We start from the raw sequence: 15,347 nt of genomic DNA, 5'->3' as shown, positions 1-15,347 counted from the left end.
AGCGGGGGCAAAGGAAGAGGGGTAGACAGAACTTGGCAAAGGCCAAGGTCCCAGGCTCTCCAACTTCCTCCACACTTTCCCACAGAACTGTCCAGACACAAACTCATCCAACAAGCTGCCTTCCCACATTCCAGCTCTGTGCCTGGCAGGTTTCCTGTGTGGTGACAGCCACACTGGACTGTGAGCTGCTCCGGAGTGACAGCAGGGTGGAAATTCTCACAGGCCCCACTAGGTGTCGCTCTCACCCTGCACTAAGTGTGCAGCCTCAGCCAGAAAAGGGACCAGTTTGGCCTGGGAGGGAGAAAAAGTGGCGGCCAGCCACATGCCTTGTCCCTAAAAGATATATGGGTCCTGCTGTCCCCTGGAAGCTTCAGTGTGAAGCATCTGGGTTAGCAGGAAGATGACCAGCTTGTCAGTGACAGTAGCTCCTTTAGGCCACTGGCCAAAGGGCAGTGCCTCTGCCTAAAAGAGATGGGCAGCCCCACCTGAAGGGCTGAGCCTGGCCTGTCACCATCCTGACCTCATGGCAAGCAGAAACCATACCCTGGGTCTCCTCAGGTCCCTGATTTTACCTAGAGATATGGGGAGGAGAGGCCACGGAACCCCAGTCAGGCATCACCTCACTCCCCCAGATGAGGTGGTCACTCCTTGGAATTTTCAAGGCTTCTTCTACCCCTCAATCAGTATATAGGAGTGGATGGGCACTCTGGGTCACACAGTCCTGTGTTTGAACCCCAGTTCTGCCTCACATGGCTGTGGGACCCCTCTCTAGGCCTCAGCTCCCCAAGCATGGGAGGAGCTGCAAGGCCCAGCTCCAAGGGTGGTGATGAGGGAGAGAGGAGGGGCCTGAGACCCCGCAGGAGCCCAGCGCTCATTACTCTTCTCATCACCACGACTAATTCTTGCAGCAGCAGTTATGTTCTGCTTGTCACCAGCTCACCACTCTCCTACCCAGAACGGGAGCTCCCGTCCAGCACACCCAGGCTCAAGTCGTTAGTGTCTGCAGCACAGGACCTGGCACTGAGGGGCTGAAAATGCTTAAGGACCCACAGCATCTACAAGATAGCACGTGAGTCTGCGTGCACATCCCATGGCACACCCAGGACCTCCACCCCACACACAGGGCACCGCTGCCACCCCAGGGTTACGTGCTCCCCAAGGGAAGATGCCCAAACCTTGGGAACCTTGTCCCAACCCCACCACGCCCAGTGCAGCCCTGGCAGCAGCCACACCTCCCTGGTTTCTGGGCTCAAGCTGGCCGTGCCCTGAAAGAAGGCGGGGTGTGGGGTGTGGGGTGTGGGGAGGAGAGCTTTCACTGACTAAAGCCAGTGAGGACGGACCCCTGGGCAGCCTGAGGGCCTGCAGAAAACACGGATGGAAAGGCCACACTCCAAACCAGGGAAAAGCTGGATGATGAATGCTCACTCGTCATGTTACTCTCCAGACACAAAAGCCTAAAAGCCGACACTAAGAACGAAGGTGTACAATGCATTTTTTACTTGTCTTAACTTTTTGTGTTGCTGTAAAGACCCAATAATCCATTGAGTTTTACAATCATGAGATATTGTTATTGTTACATTTAAAAAACAGGCTCTAGAAAGCCCCTGAAGTTCTTTGTCAAATTTTATGTGCATGCACATTTTTTTTCAGGGGAGAGAAGCCTTAGTTTTATCAGATTCCCAAAGTGGTGTGTGATCCAAAAATGGTTAAGAAAAACTGAAAAGAAAAAAAAAATTCTTTGATCTGAAGAATACCAAAATAAAAACAAAGACACACCCAGCACTTGTTATTCTAAACTTTCCCACCTGTAAACTCTGTCCCTTTGTCCCCTAGGCCCGCCCTCTTCCCACCTCCCCATACCTTGCAGACAGAGTCAGGCAGGACTCAGGAGTCTCGATCTTCAGAGCGTAGGGCACTTTCTCCATCACTGGGCGACTGACCTGGAAACCAACAGCAGCCCTCAGGGTGGGGGCGGGGAAGGGCAACCATAGGCTAGATTCTTCTTCTGGTCCTGCCCCTCTCTGAGCCCCCTCAGATGCTTAGAGACATGGCAGGCGCGCGCACGTGTGTTGGGGGCCTGGCTGCCCACTCCAACTCTGACTCCATGGTCCTTGACCACCACCCAAGCCCAGGGCGGTTGTGGAGCTTCCACCTCAGGAGCCAGCCTCCAGGAGTAGAGTCCTGCTGCACGAGTGCCTGCTCAGTGACCAGTCTCTCCCACTCCCTTGCCCAACTGGCTCCTCAGTAGAACCTTTGGAGGAAAAGAGAACCAACCTCCCCACTGAGAAAGGTGCTTCCTTCATCCCTTTACTCATGTAAAAGCGCCTCCAGAAGCAGAGAGACCCCCAGTGCCTCTTATGGTTCTCTTCCTACCTCAGTGTTCCCCACTCTGGCCCCCTCACCACACTGTGCCAGAACTAACTTCCTACAAATGCCTGCTCTTAAGAGTTAAGCCCAAAAATGCCCGTCAGCTCCCAGCCATCCCTGTTATTCGGGATGAAGTTACACTGAGTGGGCCGCACATGACCAGCCCCCCTTCCTTCTTGTCTCTGTGCCCTCACCCACGAGACCGTCCAGCTGCTCTGGCATCTCTCTTACATTTGTTTAAGAAATATTTGCCACTTGAACAGATACTTATACCCCCAAGTTCCTATCAGCATTATTCTCCACAGCCAAGAGGTGGAAGCAACCCAAGTGTCCATCCCTGGATGAATGGACAAACAAAATGTGGTCTATACATACAATGAAATATTATTCAGCCATAAAAAGGAAGGGAACTCTGACACATGCTTCAGCAGGGATGAATCTTGAGGACATTATGCTAAGCGAAGTAGCCAGTGGCAAAAAGACAAATACTACATGACTTTATTTATTATGAGGTGCCCAAAGAATCCTCATACACTGCTGGTGGGATTATAAATTGATGCAGCCACTATGGAAAACAGTATGGAGATTCCTCAAAAAATTAAGAATGGAACTACGATAGGACCCAGCAATTTCACTTCTGGATATTTATCCAACAATATGAAAATAGTAACTCAAAAAGATACCTGCACTCCTATGTTCACTGCAGCATTATTTACAATAGTCAAGATATGGAAACAACCTAAGTGTCCATCAGGGGATGAATGGACAGTGTGGTACATATGCACAATGGAATACTACTCAACCACAGAAAGCATGAAATCTTGCCATTTGTGACAACATGGATGGACCTTGACAGCATAATGCTAAGTGAAGTCAGAAGGAGAAAGACAAATAACCTGTGACTTCACTATATGTGGAATCTAAAAACAAACAAATAAAACAAAAAGAAATTCATAGATACAGAGGACAGATTGGTGGTACCAGAGGGGAAGAGGCTTGAGGAGAAAACGAAAGGAGTGAAGGGGGTCAACTGCATGGTGATATACGGATATCAAACTATAAAGTTGTATACCTGAAACTTACATAATAACAAATTTTAATATATGAAAAATCACAGAGACAGAAAATAGAATAATGGTTGTTAAGGGCTGTGGGAGAGGCAATGGGAATTAGTGTTTGATGGGTATGGAGTTTCAGTTTGGGAAGATGAAAAAGTTCTGGAAATGGTTGGTGGTGATGGTTACACTAAAATGTGAATGTACTTTCATGCTACTGAATTGTATACTTAAAAATGGTGAAAATGGTAAGTTTTGTGTGTATTTTACCACAATTAAAAAATGTACCAAACACCCACTTATTTCCTACCCCCAAGCCTTTGCTTATGAATTTTCCTCCTCCTAGGACACCCTTCTTCTCCCTCCCCCATCTGTCCACATATTATCCACCCAAGGGACTCAATGCCCCTCCTTCAGGAAGCCCTCCTTCACTACCTATAGCATAATCCTGGTGTAACCCACAGTGTAACGTAACACTTTCCTCAGGGCTCCCTCTTCCCAGCTGGTCTGGGAGCCCTCCTCACCTTGGGTCTCCCCCTGCCCACCCCAGGTTGCCTAGCACTAGGCATTTACCTTCATGCTGGCCACTGCCAATGTGTTCTTCAGCCGGTACTTTCCATCCTTCTGGGGATACGTGTACAGGAGCACATCGCTCATCTAGGGAGAAGGAAACCCCATCAGATGTGTCTTGGCCCCAGAAGGCTGTGCGGCCTTCTGTCCTGGAGGATCACTGAGCACATCCTGCATTCCCCAGTGATGCCCGCAAGAGAGCACAACCGCCCTGGGCTAAAACGTGAGGCCCTTCCCCACAATTCCACTCCCAGGTAAATACTCAAAAGAAATACATGCAGGTGCCCACATAAAGTCAAGTACAGAGGTGTGCACAGAGGCATTACTTGTAATAGCCAAAGAGTGGCAACAACCCAAACATCTATCAACAGGTGAATGGATCAACAAACTGTGGAGCCTCGATACTGTGGGACACCACACAGCAATCAAAAGGAATGAACCAACGGTACACGTGACACCATGGATGAATCGCAACACATGCTGAGTGAAAGAAGCCAGACACAGAGGCGTACACGCTGCTTGGTAATATTTATATGAAGTTCCAGAACAGGCAAAACTAATCTGTAGTGACAGAGATCAGGCCAATGGTGCCCTAGGGTGGGGGTGGGGGAAAGTGACTGCTAAGGGGCACAGGAGAGAACTTTCGGCGGGGGGTGGGGGGTGGCTGGAAACATTCTATATCTTGATCCAGGTGGTGTTTACATGATGATGTGGATTTGCCAATACACACTGACATGCACACTGCAGATTGAGGCATCTTACTCTATATAAATGAAGCCTCTATAAGGAAAGAAGTGCAGGAAGGAGGAAGGTCCTTGAGGATAAGGAGCTGGTGGGTCCTGCCTACTGCTGTACCTCCAGTGACATATGAGTAGGTGCTCAGTATCTGTTGAATGAACAACTAAGGCCCCCCACCCCCACCCCCATGAGGGTAGACAGGAAGAAATGTGATGAAAGTCACTTAGAAGAGAGGGTTTCTGTTTGGCTAAAAGATTTACAGTTTGAAAAGATGACCTCACACTCTGGGTGGCCCGTAGGCTGTCAGTCCTGACCCTGTTCTGTAGATGCTGGGTGACTATGGACAAGCTGTTTCCCTCTCTGAACCTCAGCTTCTTCACCTGTGAAATTAGGGCCATCTCTGCCCCTACCTCATTACGGAAGCTGAGAGAGAATGACCCCGAGTGAGCCCTCTGCATGGGAGCCAACAAAAACTAAGGGTGCTGGGAGGACTCAACTGGACATGGTATGTAAGGGTCCGAAACAGGGTGAGAGCTCAGCGTTAACCTTTCCTCTCCCGTAGACAGTCTGCTGAGGGAACAGAACGCATGCATTTTCCCACTACCAGCTCTTCTTGGGTTCCCGACATCCCAGCTAGTGCCGTGTGGGGGATCTGGCTGGGACACTGAGCTGCTGTGTGACCTTAGGGAAACCCTTTCTGCCTCTGGGCCTCACTGTGTCTAACTGGAGGTGGTGTAGACCAGGGCCAGCCAATGTTTTTGTAAAGGGCTAGACAGTACGTATTTAAGTCCTTATAGGCCAGACGGTCTCTGTCACAACCATTCAACTCAGCCGCTGCTGCCCCAAAGCAGCCACAGATGATCCATAAATTAATGCGTGAGGCTGTGTTCCAACTGACCTTCATTAACAAAAACAGGGGGCAGGCTGACCCCTGGATGAGGGGAGCCTTCAAAGGCCCCCCAGCTCTGCTCTTCTTATAATGAATGACAAGAGCTACCCTGCTTTGGACAGTCATTCTGTGCCAGGTATGGGCTAAGCACCTGACAGGAATGATCTCAATTATGCCTCCAACAATCCCACCAGGCAGGCACTATCATTATCAGCCCCATTTCACAGAGGGGAAAACTGAGGCACAGGTTGGCTCCATAAGCTGCCCGAGATCACAGAGCTCACAGTCGCAGAGACAGGGTGGTACGTACATGAGTATGCCTCTAGTGTGTTCGGGTGTGGTGTGTTGGGGCATGGCCACACAGCCCCAGCCCCATCTGGGGACAGTGACCAAACCCCAGCACAGAGCCTCGCTCAGGAGGAATCCACCGGTGTCACTCACCAGAGCAGTCCCAGCCTTTTTGTGGCTGCTGCTTGAGCACCTGCTGCCATGGCAACTGCCATTAGCACCCTGAGGTTTTATGATGGGTTCAGGACCGTGCTGCCTCCTAATTGCCCATGGTTCTCCTTTCCTCTCCAAAGCTGTGTGTTTTACAGCCCCGATTTGGAGGAAAGAAGAGAAATTCTTGATGAAGTAAGGGGGAACTACTTACAAGGGTGAGGCTCCAGAGGGCAGCCCCATGCACTGCGCGGGGCAGCGGGCATGTGGAGGCCCAGGTGGGAACCTCTCCACAGCATCACCGAAACCCTTGTGCTGGTGGGCAGATGCCCTGAGTTTATTCTGCAGTTGAGCTTATTTTACGAAACTGGCACCTTAGGAGGAATAAAATTTCTTCCTTCAGTGTGTTTCCTGTGGTGCTCAAGAACCTGTCTGTGCGTCCTCCTGCCCTCTACCCCTCCGGTGGAGATGATCACACCTGCTCAGGGGAGGGTGCTGTGCTGACTGAGAGAAGGGAACCTCGCTTCAGACCCTGGGTGGCTAGTGGACTAATAAGGACAGCAAAGCAGAGACCCGGGCTGTTCATTGTGAGTGAGAAGGGCCAGATGAAGGGCCAATTCGATGCTGGAGGGAGCGTGGGGGAAGGAGCGAGGGAGGAGGACGGACTGGGGAAAATCATGACTCTGCAACTGTGCTTGGCATTCAAGGTCCCTATGAGAGGGACACGGCCAGAGGAGGAGGCCAGATGGGGAACCAAGATGGAGCTCCCTCTGCTTTAGCTGCACACACTCCTGTGTGCTTCACACACTCCTCTCATGTACAGGAGGGACTATTTCCCCTGTTGTCAAGAGAAGGACACAGGCTCTCACAGCCAGTAAGTGTCAGATCTGGGAGGTGAAACCAGTCTGTCTGACTCCAAAGCCTGTGCTTCTCATCACCATCCTGGACGCCTCCCTTTTTTGTCCTGGAAAAGAAAAGGTCTTGGGGGGACCCAGAAAGAGACTGGTAAGAAGCTGCAGAACGAATGAATGTCACAGCAAGCAGTGAGCACCCCGTCACTACAGGTATGTAAGCAGAGGTTAAAAAAAAAACTACCTAGAGAAAGGGACTCAAGCATCTGTGGCGATTATCAGATCCTTTTGAGAACTTAAATATGAACGCTCCACTGCTTAGCTCTCAAATCCCTTTCAAAGATCCCCCAGGGATCTCATCTCTTGTCTGTAGCCAAATTTCTCCCTCTATGGGCAGGGTCTGTTTGAGACCTGGCATAGACCCCGCTCATGAGTGGAAGGGCTCCTCTCCAGGCAAATATTGCTCGGGACTCAGAGGTCCTCCAAACATACCACACTTCTCACACCTCTCTCCTCTGCTTATGCTATTCCCAATTCTGAAACACCTTTCCTTCCCATACCTAACAAACTCCTAACCCTCCTTCCAGGCTTAACTTGGGTATTGTTTTCTCCAGGAAAGACATAAAACACTTAGCACAGCGTGCAGCAACATTCAATAAATGCCAGCTGCTGCCGCTGCTGTTGTCCATCTTCTTTTTATTCCCTGGCTGACTCTTGGATCCTCCTCTTTGCTTCCATGGCCCATGAGACTCTATCCATGTCATTCTCATAACTCGATATTTACAACATGTGCTGAAGGTAGACCATGTGACTTTTATCTCTTGGTTTCCAGTACCCACCACATAGGAGGTGCTCAGTAAATGTCTGAAATAGAGAGTTTTCTTAGACACTTACTCAGAGCCCATTTACTATTACTTTGCACGCAATTCTAACAAAGTGTAAGGAGGCTGTTAGAGCCAGCCATGACTGAGAGTAACAAGAAATAACAGCTAAAAGTGAAGGAACAGAGAAAAAAGTTACATCCAACAGACTTAAGAACTTAAAGGCAAAACACCTTGAGGATTGTAGGACTGGGGCAAAGAGCTGCTTGTCGTTCAGTGGCGACTGAGGCGGATGTTACTACCACACAGGCTGGACATCCCCTGGTATTCCAGCTATGACTGTGAACCATCAAAAATGCTGCATTACATTCTGTCTTGTACACAGGAAGTGCTGGACTCGGGGGCATGGGGGAGACACAGCTCTAGTTCCCTCCAGGCCTCTGCCACCAACCTTCTGGGAGATCTGGCCAAGTCAGCTCTTCCTTCTGGATCTGTTTTCTCATGTGTTAGATAAGGCGGTTGAAAAAGTTATTCCTGGTTTTAGGATGTTTAAGATGTGGACACAGGTAATTAAATTTTGGCATCATTCCATTCAAAATCATTGAAATAATAAATGAGGGCTGGGCTGTGGTTTCCAAGGATTAAGCTCTCAGCTTCCCAGAAAGCTCAGCTATACAGAATGATCAACCTACAGATTCGGCTCTGTTCTAGTCTCACCCCTTCCCTTCTGGTTGTCCTTGAATGCTGGTGCTAGAAAATTTCACAGAACTTAACAGTCCCGGGGCTTAGTTTGGGGGCCTGACACTTACCAGGAAGAGGTGCCGTGGGCGTCTGTTTTTCCCTGTTACTTTCATCAGTGTCCCTTCCTTCAGAAACTCCTGTGGGGAGAGAAGCAGACCTTGGTGGTCAGGCTGATGCTTCCTACTCCCCTAGAGGAGGGTGGGTGGGGGGAGGCCCTTGAGAAACTTCAATTATGATGCTTCCCAGTGGACCAGAAAGCAGCTCCTGGGGGAATTCCCAGCTTAAGAGCAATGCTCTGTATGTGACAGCAGTTCTGGAGCTAGGCAGCTCAGCTGTTCAGGAGTGTTCCACTTTGAATTATGCGAAGCCCCAGACACTGTTCTGGCCACAGAGTGTCCAAACAATGACTCTCTCCCCGATTTGCTGCCACGAGAGTCCATTCAGAACAGAGCCTCTGAAGGTTTGCTACAACAGCTGAAGACGTGCGAACTGTCGTTACATCCCCCTTATATTCTGGAGAATACAAATAGATGCTTAATAAATATTTACTGAACTGATGACTCAGGCCAAAACACTAAGTGTGAGTTTACAGACTCTCAGACCAGTGAGATCCCTGCTAATTCTGAGTAAAATCTCCTGAGCACAATCTCTCATTTCTTTGTCCTTCATGGACGGTATCAGGTAATGGACACGTTTTTTTTACTATTTTTGAGCTGAGTTTTATGTTTTCCATTGGGAGCCTTAAAAGTGGGCAAATTTGTCTCTTGGAAAATGTTATTTTTAAGATGCTTTGTTGGGGCTCTTGAGAGATGGTTTTCCTGATTTCCCAGCAATGCTGGACAAAACTAAAAATACCTGGTGTCTCTTCTTCTCAGAGGTGAAGAGAACCACAGGGAACACTGAACCCAAATGGCACTGTTTCTTTAAAGGCGCTGAGAGTGGAAAACCCCAGAGGAGGCAGCCCACGGGCCCCATGAGCCTGGCCCTGCCCTCTCTCCTCCTCGGGTAAACAGCACCTGCAGCCAGGCCTGTCTGGGGCCAGCCCAGCTAAACAATGGGGCTTATCAGAGCCTCGCCAGCCTGTTGCCAGGACGCCCTCTGCCCCTGCCCACCGTGGCGGTGGCACTCACCCTTCCTGGCTGGAGGAGATCCCCTTGGCCCCGGACACTGTGCTCGATGTGGACCAGCTTCTGCAGGTTTTCCTGTGGGTGGGAGCAGAGCGATGAGGAGATGGTCAGGGCCCCTTCAAGGGGTCTTATCTCCTCTCGAAGGGGTGGCATTGCTTCTGCTTCAGAGAAAGAAATGGATCCCAGAAGGACGTTGCCCAAAGTGCAACCTCCCGTCAGGGGCAGGGTTGGGACCTGCGCCCAGGTCTACTGGGTGCCAAGGATGAGGACTGCCCGTAATCAGGCTAGTCCTTCTGGGCATGGGGTCTGATGCTGCCATCTTTCTGTGTGCCACAAAGCTAGTCTCGGCCTTGCTGTGCTGTCTGATACCCGTTTGTCTCTGGGCCACTGCTCCTACTCTAAGCTCATGTTCCCCATAAGGCCTGGAGAACCCAGACTTTAGTAACCCAGAGATGACAGATGCCCAAGGCTGGATGTCTCTCTGGGCTTACTGCCTAGGGTATGGCCTCTGAGGGACAGTAACCAAGAAAATGCACCACTTGGGGCGAAAAATGGGTCTGTGCTCCTTGAAGAAAAGTAAGTGTGCCCGAGAACTCCTTGTGGGTTCCCCTCTGGGTTACCCACAACATGTAAAGTGACACGCCTCCCTCCCCTCTGCACAGCACCCCGTAATACTAGCAATAACAAGCACCTAACCCATGGGGCAGGTGCCCCTTGAATCTTACACTGGGTCAGGTTCTCAAGTCAACTAATGAGATGAAAATTGTGTGTAGAGAAATCACCTTGAAAAGATCTTTACACTGTCCATAGTTTTGGGCATAAAATCCTACACATTAGAAATGTATAACAGTTGTTTCATTTCCATTTATGGTACAGAAAGCTGCCAGAGAACAATGCCCCCACCATACCAGGCAGACAAAGCCAGATAATCTACAAAATCATAACCCTTCTTAAGCCTACTGGAGAGTAGAGGTCACAAGGCAACCAACTGAATGAAATCCCAAGACTGACAAGCCCCTCAGCAGAACCAGGAGACATAGGAATGGTTATGCCTTTGGTGACACACAAGAGGAAGTGGTGGTCAGCATAAAGGAGGGTAAGAAGAAAGCAGCTAAAAGGTTAATGGATTCTTAAAGGGCAGATGTGAGATGGTGGGTCAGTTTAGAATATCAGGGAGTCCCAGGCACAAGGAATATCTACAGTCACTTGCAAGCTCTTTTCTAGAAGCTTCCACCAGATGCTCCCACCAGGCGCTCACAAGGAAGACTAGGGCAGGGCAGGGGCCAGAAAGAACCCCTGTCCTTGGTGGTGGAGCAAATGCTGTCTGCCCCAAGGAAAGGGGGGCGTAACCCCTTGGGCCCAGGACTGTGCACCGATACAAAGTAGGAACCTGTCCAAGACCCACCAGAGATACAAGGCAGAGTTTGGCTGCCATGCAGGAAGAAGAGCAGCGATGCTGAGAGAACTGGGCTCGTAGGCCCTGCTTAAGTCTGAGGCTCGCCTGCCAAGCCAAGACTTATGAGCCTCGCACTGGGTGATAGGACATAGCAGTCTACCTCTGAGAGGGGCAAAAGCACGAGAGAGACCCCTTCTGTGGTGCAAGGACTGCTAAAACCTGAGGATGGAGCAGGACTATAATAACTCTGGGGCACATCAGGCCCCACAAACCGCACCAAGTAACAACAGTCCTCTTCTTGAGGAGAATGAAGTCTGTGGGGCTCTGAAGGTGACAATGGCAACAACAAAACGCAAACCCAGTTCAACTACTAACTGGATTGACCCAACGCCTACCCCCACGTGAACAGCATGACAAGAAAAAGAGGCACACCCACTTCTGGGGATAGAGACTAGTCTCCTCAGTCTCCATAGTTTTTCTTCACATAAATGTCTGGTATTCAATCAAAAATTATGAGAAACACAAAAAAAAAAACCTAAGAAGAACCCCAGCTCATTTTCAAGAAATAAAACATTTAACAAAACCAGAATGGGAGGTGACACAGAGGTTGGAACCATCAGACAGGGACTTCAGAGTAACTATGATTAATTTGTTGAAGGAGCTAGTGGAAAAGGTGGGCAGTGTATGTGAACAGATGGAGAACTTCAGCGGAGATGGAAATGGTACAAGAGCAAATGGAAATGTTAAAAACAAAAACCATGATATAATAAACGAAGAATTCCTTTGACAGGCTTAGCAGCAAACTGAACATAGCTGAGGAAAGAATCAGTGAACTTGGAGACAGATAAGTAGAGATTAACCAAACTGAAACACAAAGAGAAAAAAAGAATGCAGGGGTGGGGGGAAAGAACAGATCATCCAAGAGAACTGTCTCAAATTAATGAATTGACAACAAACCACAGATCCAGAAAGCTTGACAATCACAACCCAAGCTCCTAAAACCACACCTCATAATCTAAAAGTCAATTGTAAACAGAAGACCTTGAAGACAGCCAGAAAAAAAGAGACATTACATAAGAAAGATAAATGTAATCTTTACGGCATATTTATTATCAGAAACTATGTAGGCTTTAAGACAATAGAGTGGCATCTTTAAGGTACTGAAAGAAAAAATTGGTCAACCCAGATTTCTATACCCAGGAAAAATATCTTTCAAGAATTAAGGTAAATTGGCCTATTAAGTAAGTGGATAATGGATGGTGGGAGCCAGGTTTCTCACTGTTGGAGTGGAAATTTATGAAAAGCAAGGGGAGGAGGCTAGAATGATCCACGTGGTAAAAATTAGAGTTGGAGGCATCAGTAAGAACTCTCATTTAGCTTAATATATATACAGATGGTTATGTATAGAAAATAGTGTGTGTATGTGTGTGTGTGTACATATATATATATATACACATACATACATACATACATACATACATACATACATACATGGGTTGACCTTTGAACAACACAAGTCTGAATTGCATGGGTCCTTATGTACAGGTTTTTTTTCCCTTCATTTTTTATTTTTTATTTTTTTCATTAGTTTCAGGTGTACAAAACAATGTAATAGACATTTATACCCCTCACAAAGTGATAACCCCCCGCCCCCAATCTACTACCTCTCTGACATCGTGTACAGCTGTTCCAGTTCCACTGACTCTATTCCTTATGCTGTACGCCACAGCCTTACACAGGTATTTTTTTTCCAACTGACTGCAGTTCAATTGATCCACACAGTTTAAAGTCGAGTTGTTCAAGGGTCAACTCCAAGCCTGGGAATCTGCATATGTGGAAGGCATGACTATAGTTATACATGGATTTTCAATTGCAGCGGAGGTGAGAGTCCCTAACTCCCGTGTTGTTAAAGGGTCAACTGTATATACACATATACTCCTTTGCTCTGTTAGCTAAGATGAACTAAACAAAATGGTAACCCAGTAGCAATGAGCACACCTAGTGCCCAGGTCTTGTTTTCTAAGTACCAGCAAACAATTCAAGGCACCAGGGCTCCTTGGAGAAATGTCTGATTCTAAGCCTGGGGCAGGAAATATACTAGATGAGCCTGAAGCATTGTGTAGTGCCCGTAAGTAAGGAAGTACTGAAAAAAAATAAACAAATGAAAACACTCAGATTTATATGCATGGGGTCATCTGAAAGGCATATGAGAACCATTTGAAAGGGCTCCCAATAGCCAACACTGGAACAATTAGAGAAATAAAATAAATAAAGCAGTTGGAGATTATAACCCAAAGCATAAAGTAAATATCTATGAGTCCCTACTGACATAAATGATTTATTTATTTATAATGACTACAATAAGAAATGAGGGAGAAGAGAAAAATCTCCCATGCAGAAGAATTCTAAATAATTTAGGTAGATACTCTGCCTTCAAGAAGAGTTAGCGTAACTCCCCATTCCTTAAATGTGGGCTGTGCAGAGTGATTTTCTTCTGAAGAGTATGGACAAGGTGTGTGTGTGTGTGTGTGTGTGTGTGTGTGTGTGTGTGTAACTTTACTGTAGAGAAACCTGGTAAACACTAACTCAGCCAGAGGATCACTCAACATCAACAGTCATAAATCATGTTGCGTCATATGATGTTATGAAAGTGGTACTTTATTTCTATGATCTCCGTCCCCCAAATCACAAACCTAGTCTAATTATGAGAAAAATATCAGACAAATTCCAATAGAGGGACATCCTATAATATACTCGACTAGTATTCCTCAAAAGTGTCAAGATCATCAAAAACAAGGATAAGTCTGAGAAACTGTCACAGTCAAGCGGAGTCTAAGGAGATATGATGACTAAATGAAATATGATATCCTGGATGGCAACCTGGAACACGACATTAGGCAAAAAGTAAGGACATTGTGAATGAACTATGGTCTTTAGTTAATAATATGGTATCAATATTGGTTCTTTAATGCAACAAATGTACCATACTAATATGTTAACAATAAGAGAAACTGTCTGTGGGACACATAAGAGCTCTCTGTATTACCGTCTCAATTTTTCCTGTAAATCTAAAATTGCTCTAAAAAATAAAGTCTATTCAGAAAGTAGAATGGTGGTTGCCAGGGGCTAAGGGAGGGGAGAATGGAGAATTAGTGTTTAATGGGTACAGAGTTTCAGTTGGAGACAGTTAAAAGGTTCTGGAGATGGATGGTAATAATGATGGTTGCACAATAATGTGAATGTACTTAATGCCGCTGAACTGTGTGCTTAAAAATGGTTAACATAGTACATTTTTTATTATGTATAGTTTACCTCATTAAAAGGTTATTTTAAAAAATGAAGTTTATTTAAAAAAATAAAGGTGAAAATGGTCAGTCCTGCCTTGCACATGTGTCCTCACTCTCTTCTGGAGGAAGACATTTTACTTCTATGCTGAGAAGAGAGCCATCAACAGCCAATTTGATTTCAAGTCTCAAAAGTCTGACCTTGCAACCAGACGTTGAATTTTTCTCCTAAAGATTTTCACGAGGATTGGCCTAGTACCGGCAGCTAGAAGCCACGTGTATACACCCTCACACCACACATAAATATCAACTTAAGATGGATTCAGAAACCTAAATGTAAAACGTAAAACTAGGAAAAACAGGGGAGAAACTTTGTAACCTTGAGTGAGGCAAAGATTTCTTAGATATAACATTAAAATCATGATCCATAAAAGAAAAAATTGATAAAGTGGGCTTTATCAAAATTAAGAATTCCACAGACACTGTTAAGAGAATGACAAGATATGCCACCGACTGGGAGAAAAGATTTGTAAATCACACATCTGACAAAGGAGTGAAAGAAGGCAGACAAAAAAAGAGCACATACTGAATAATTCCATTTTATAAAATGCTAGAAAATGCAAACTAATCTACAGTGATAGCAAGCAGACCAGTGGTTGCCTGGAAATGGGGGGATGGGGCTTACAAAGGTGTACAAGGAAACTTTTTGGGGTGATGGACAAGTTCTGCATTGTGATTGTGGAAATGATTTCAGGTACATACAAACATCAAATTGTATATAACATCAAATTGTATCTAACTGTACACTTTAAACATGTGCAATTTATAGTCCGTAAGTTATACTTCAAGGCAGACCTGGGCAGGGGACAGGGGGTCCTTGACCTGTACCCCAGAGAACGGCCCAGAGGCTGGACTTACCCCTTGCTCCATGCTGTCGTTGGCGTGGTCTGTGACTTTGGAGATGAGGGTCAGCGCACCTGCAGAGGGAAGCGGAGCAGAGAGCTGGGCCTTCTGGGGAGGGCCATCTGGCTGCCCCCTCCTCGCCTCTTCCTTGTCCTCTCCCCCCCCCC

At 47.1% G+C, this 15,347-nt stretch overlaps 1 protein-coding gene across 1 annotated transcript in view; it reads right to left on the bottom strand.

Moving 5' to 3' along the window:
* The window catches only part of FGD5 (FYVE, RhoGEF and PH domain containing 5), a 108,152-nt gene that overhangs the window by 10,899 nt on the left and 81,906 nt on the right, over window positions 1–15,347 (bottom strand). The window contains exons 10-14 of the mRNA XM_019746997.3: window positions 15,196–15,254; window positions 9,601–9,672; window positions 8,539–8,607; window positions 3,996–4,079; window positions 1,861–1,940 (exon numbers count right to left, since the gene is read on the bottom strand). Coding sequence (XP_019602556.2) covers window positions 1,861–1,940; window positions 3,996–4,079; window positions 8,539–8,607; window positions 9,601–9,672; window positions 15,196–15,254 — 364 coding nt within the window. The remainder of the gene's footprint in view (window positions 1–1,860; window positions 1,941–3,995; window positions 4,080–8,538; window positions 8,608–9,600; window positions 9,673–15,195; window positions 15,255–15,347) is intronic.

The sequence above is a fragment of the Rhinolophus sinicus genome, chromosome 5 (assembly GCF_057876585.1).
Source record: "Rhinolophus sinicus isolate RSI-liver-muscle chromosome 5, RSI-T2T, whole genome shotgun sequence".
Classification (NCBI taxonomy): Eukaryota; Metazoa; Chordata; class Mammalia; order Chiroptera; family Rhinolophidae; genus Rhinolophus; species Rhinolophus sinicus.
Note: the sequence above shows the minus strand (reverse complement) of the source record. Positions and strands in the feature narration are given on the sequence as shown.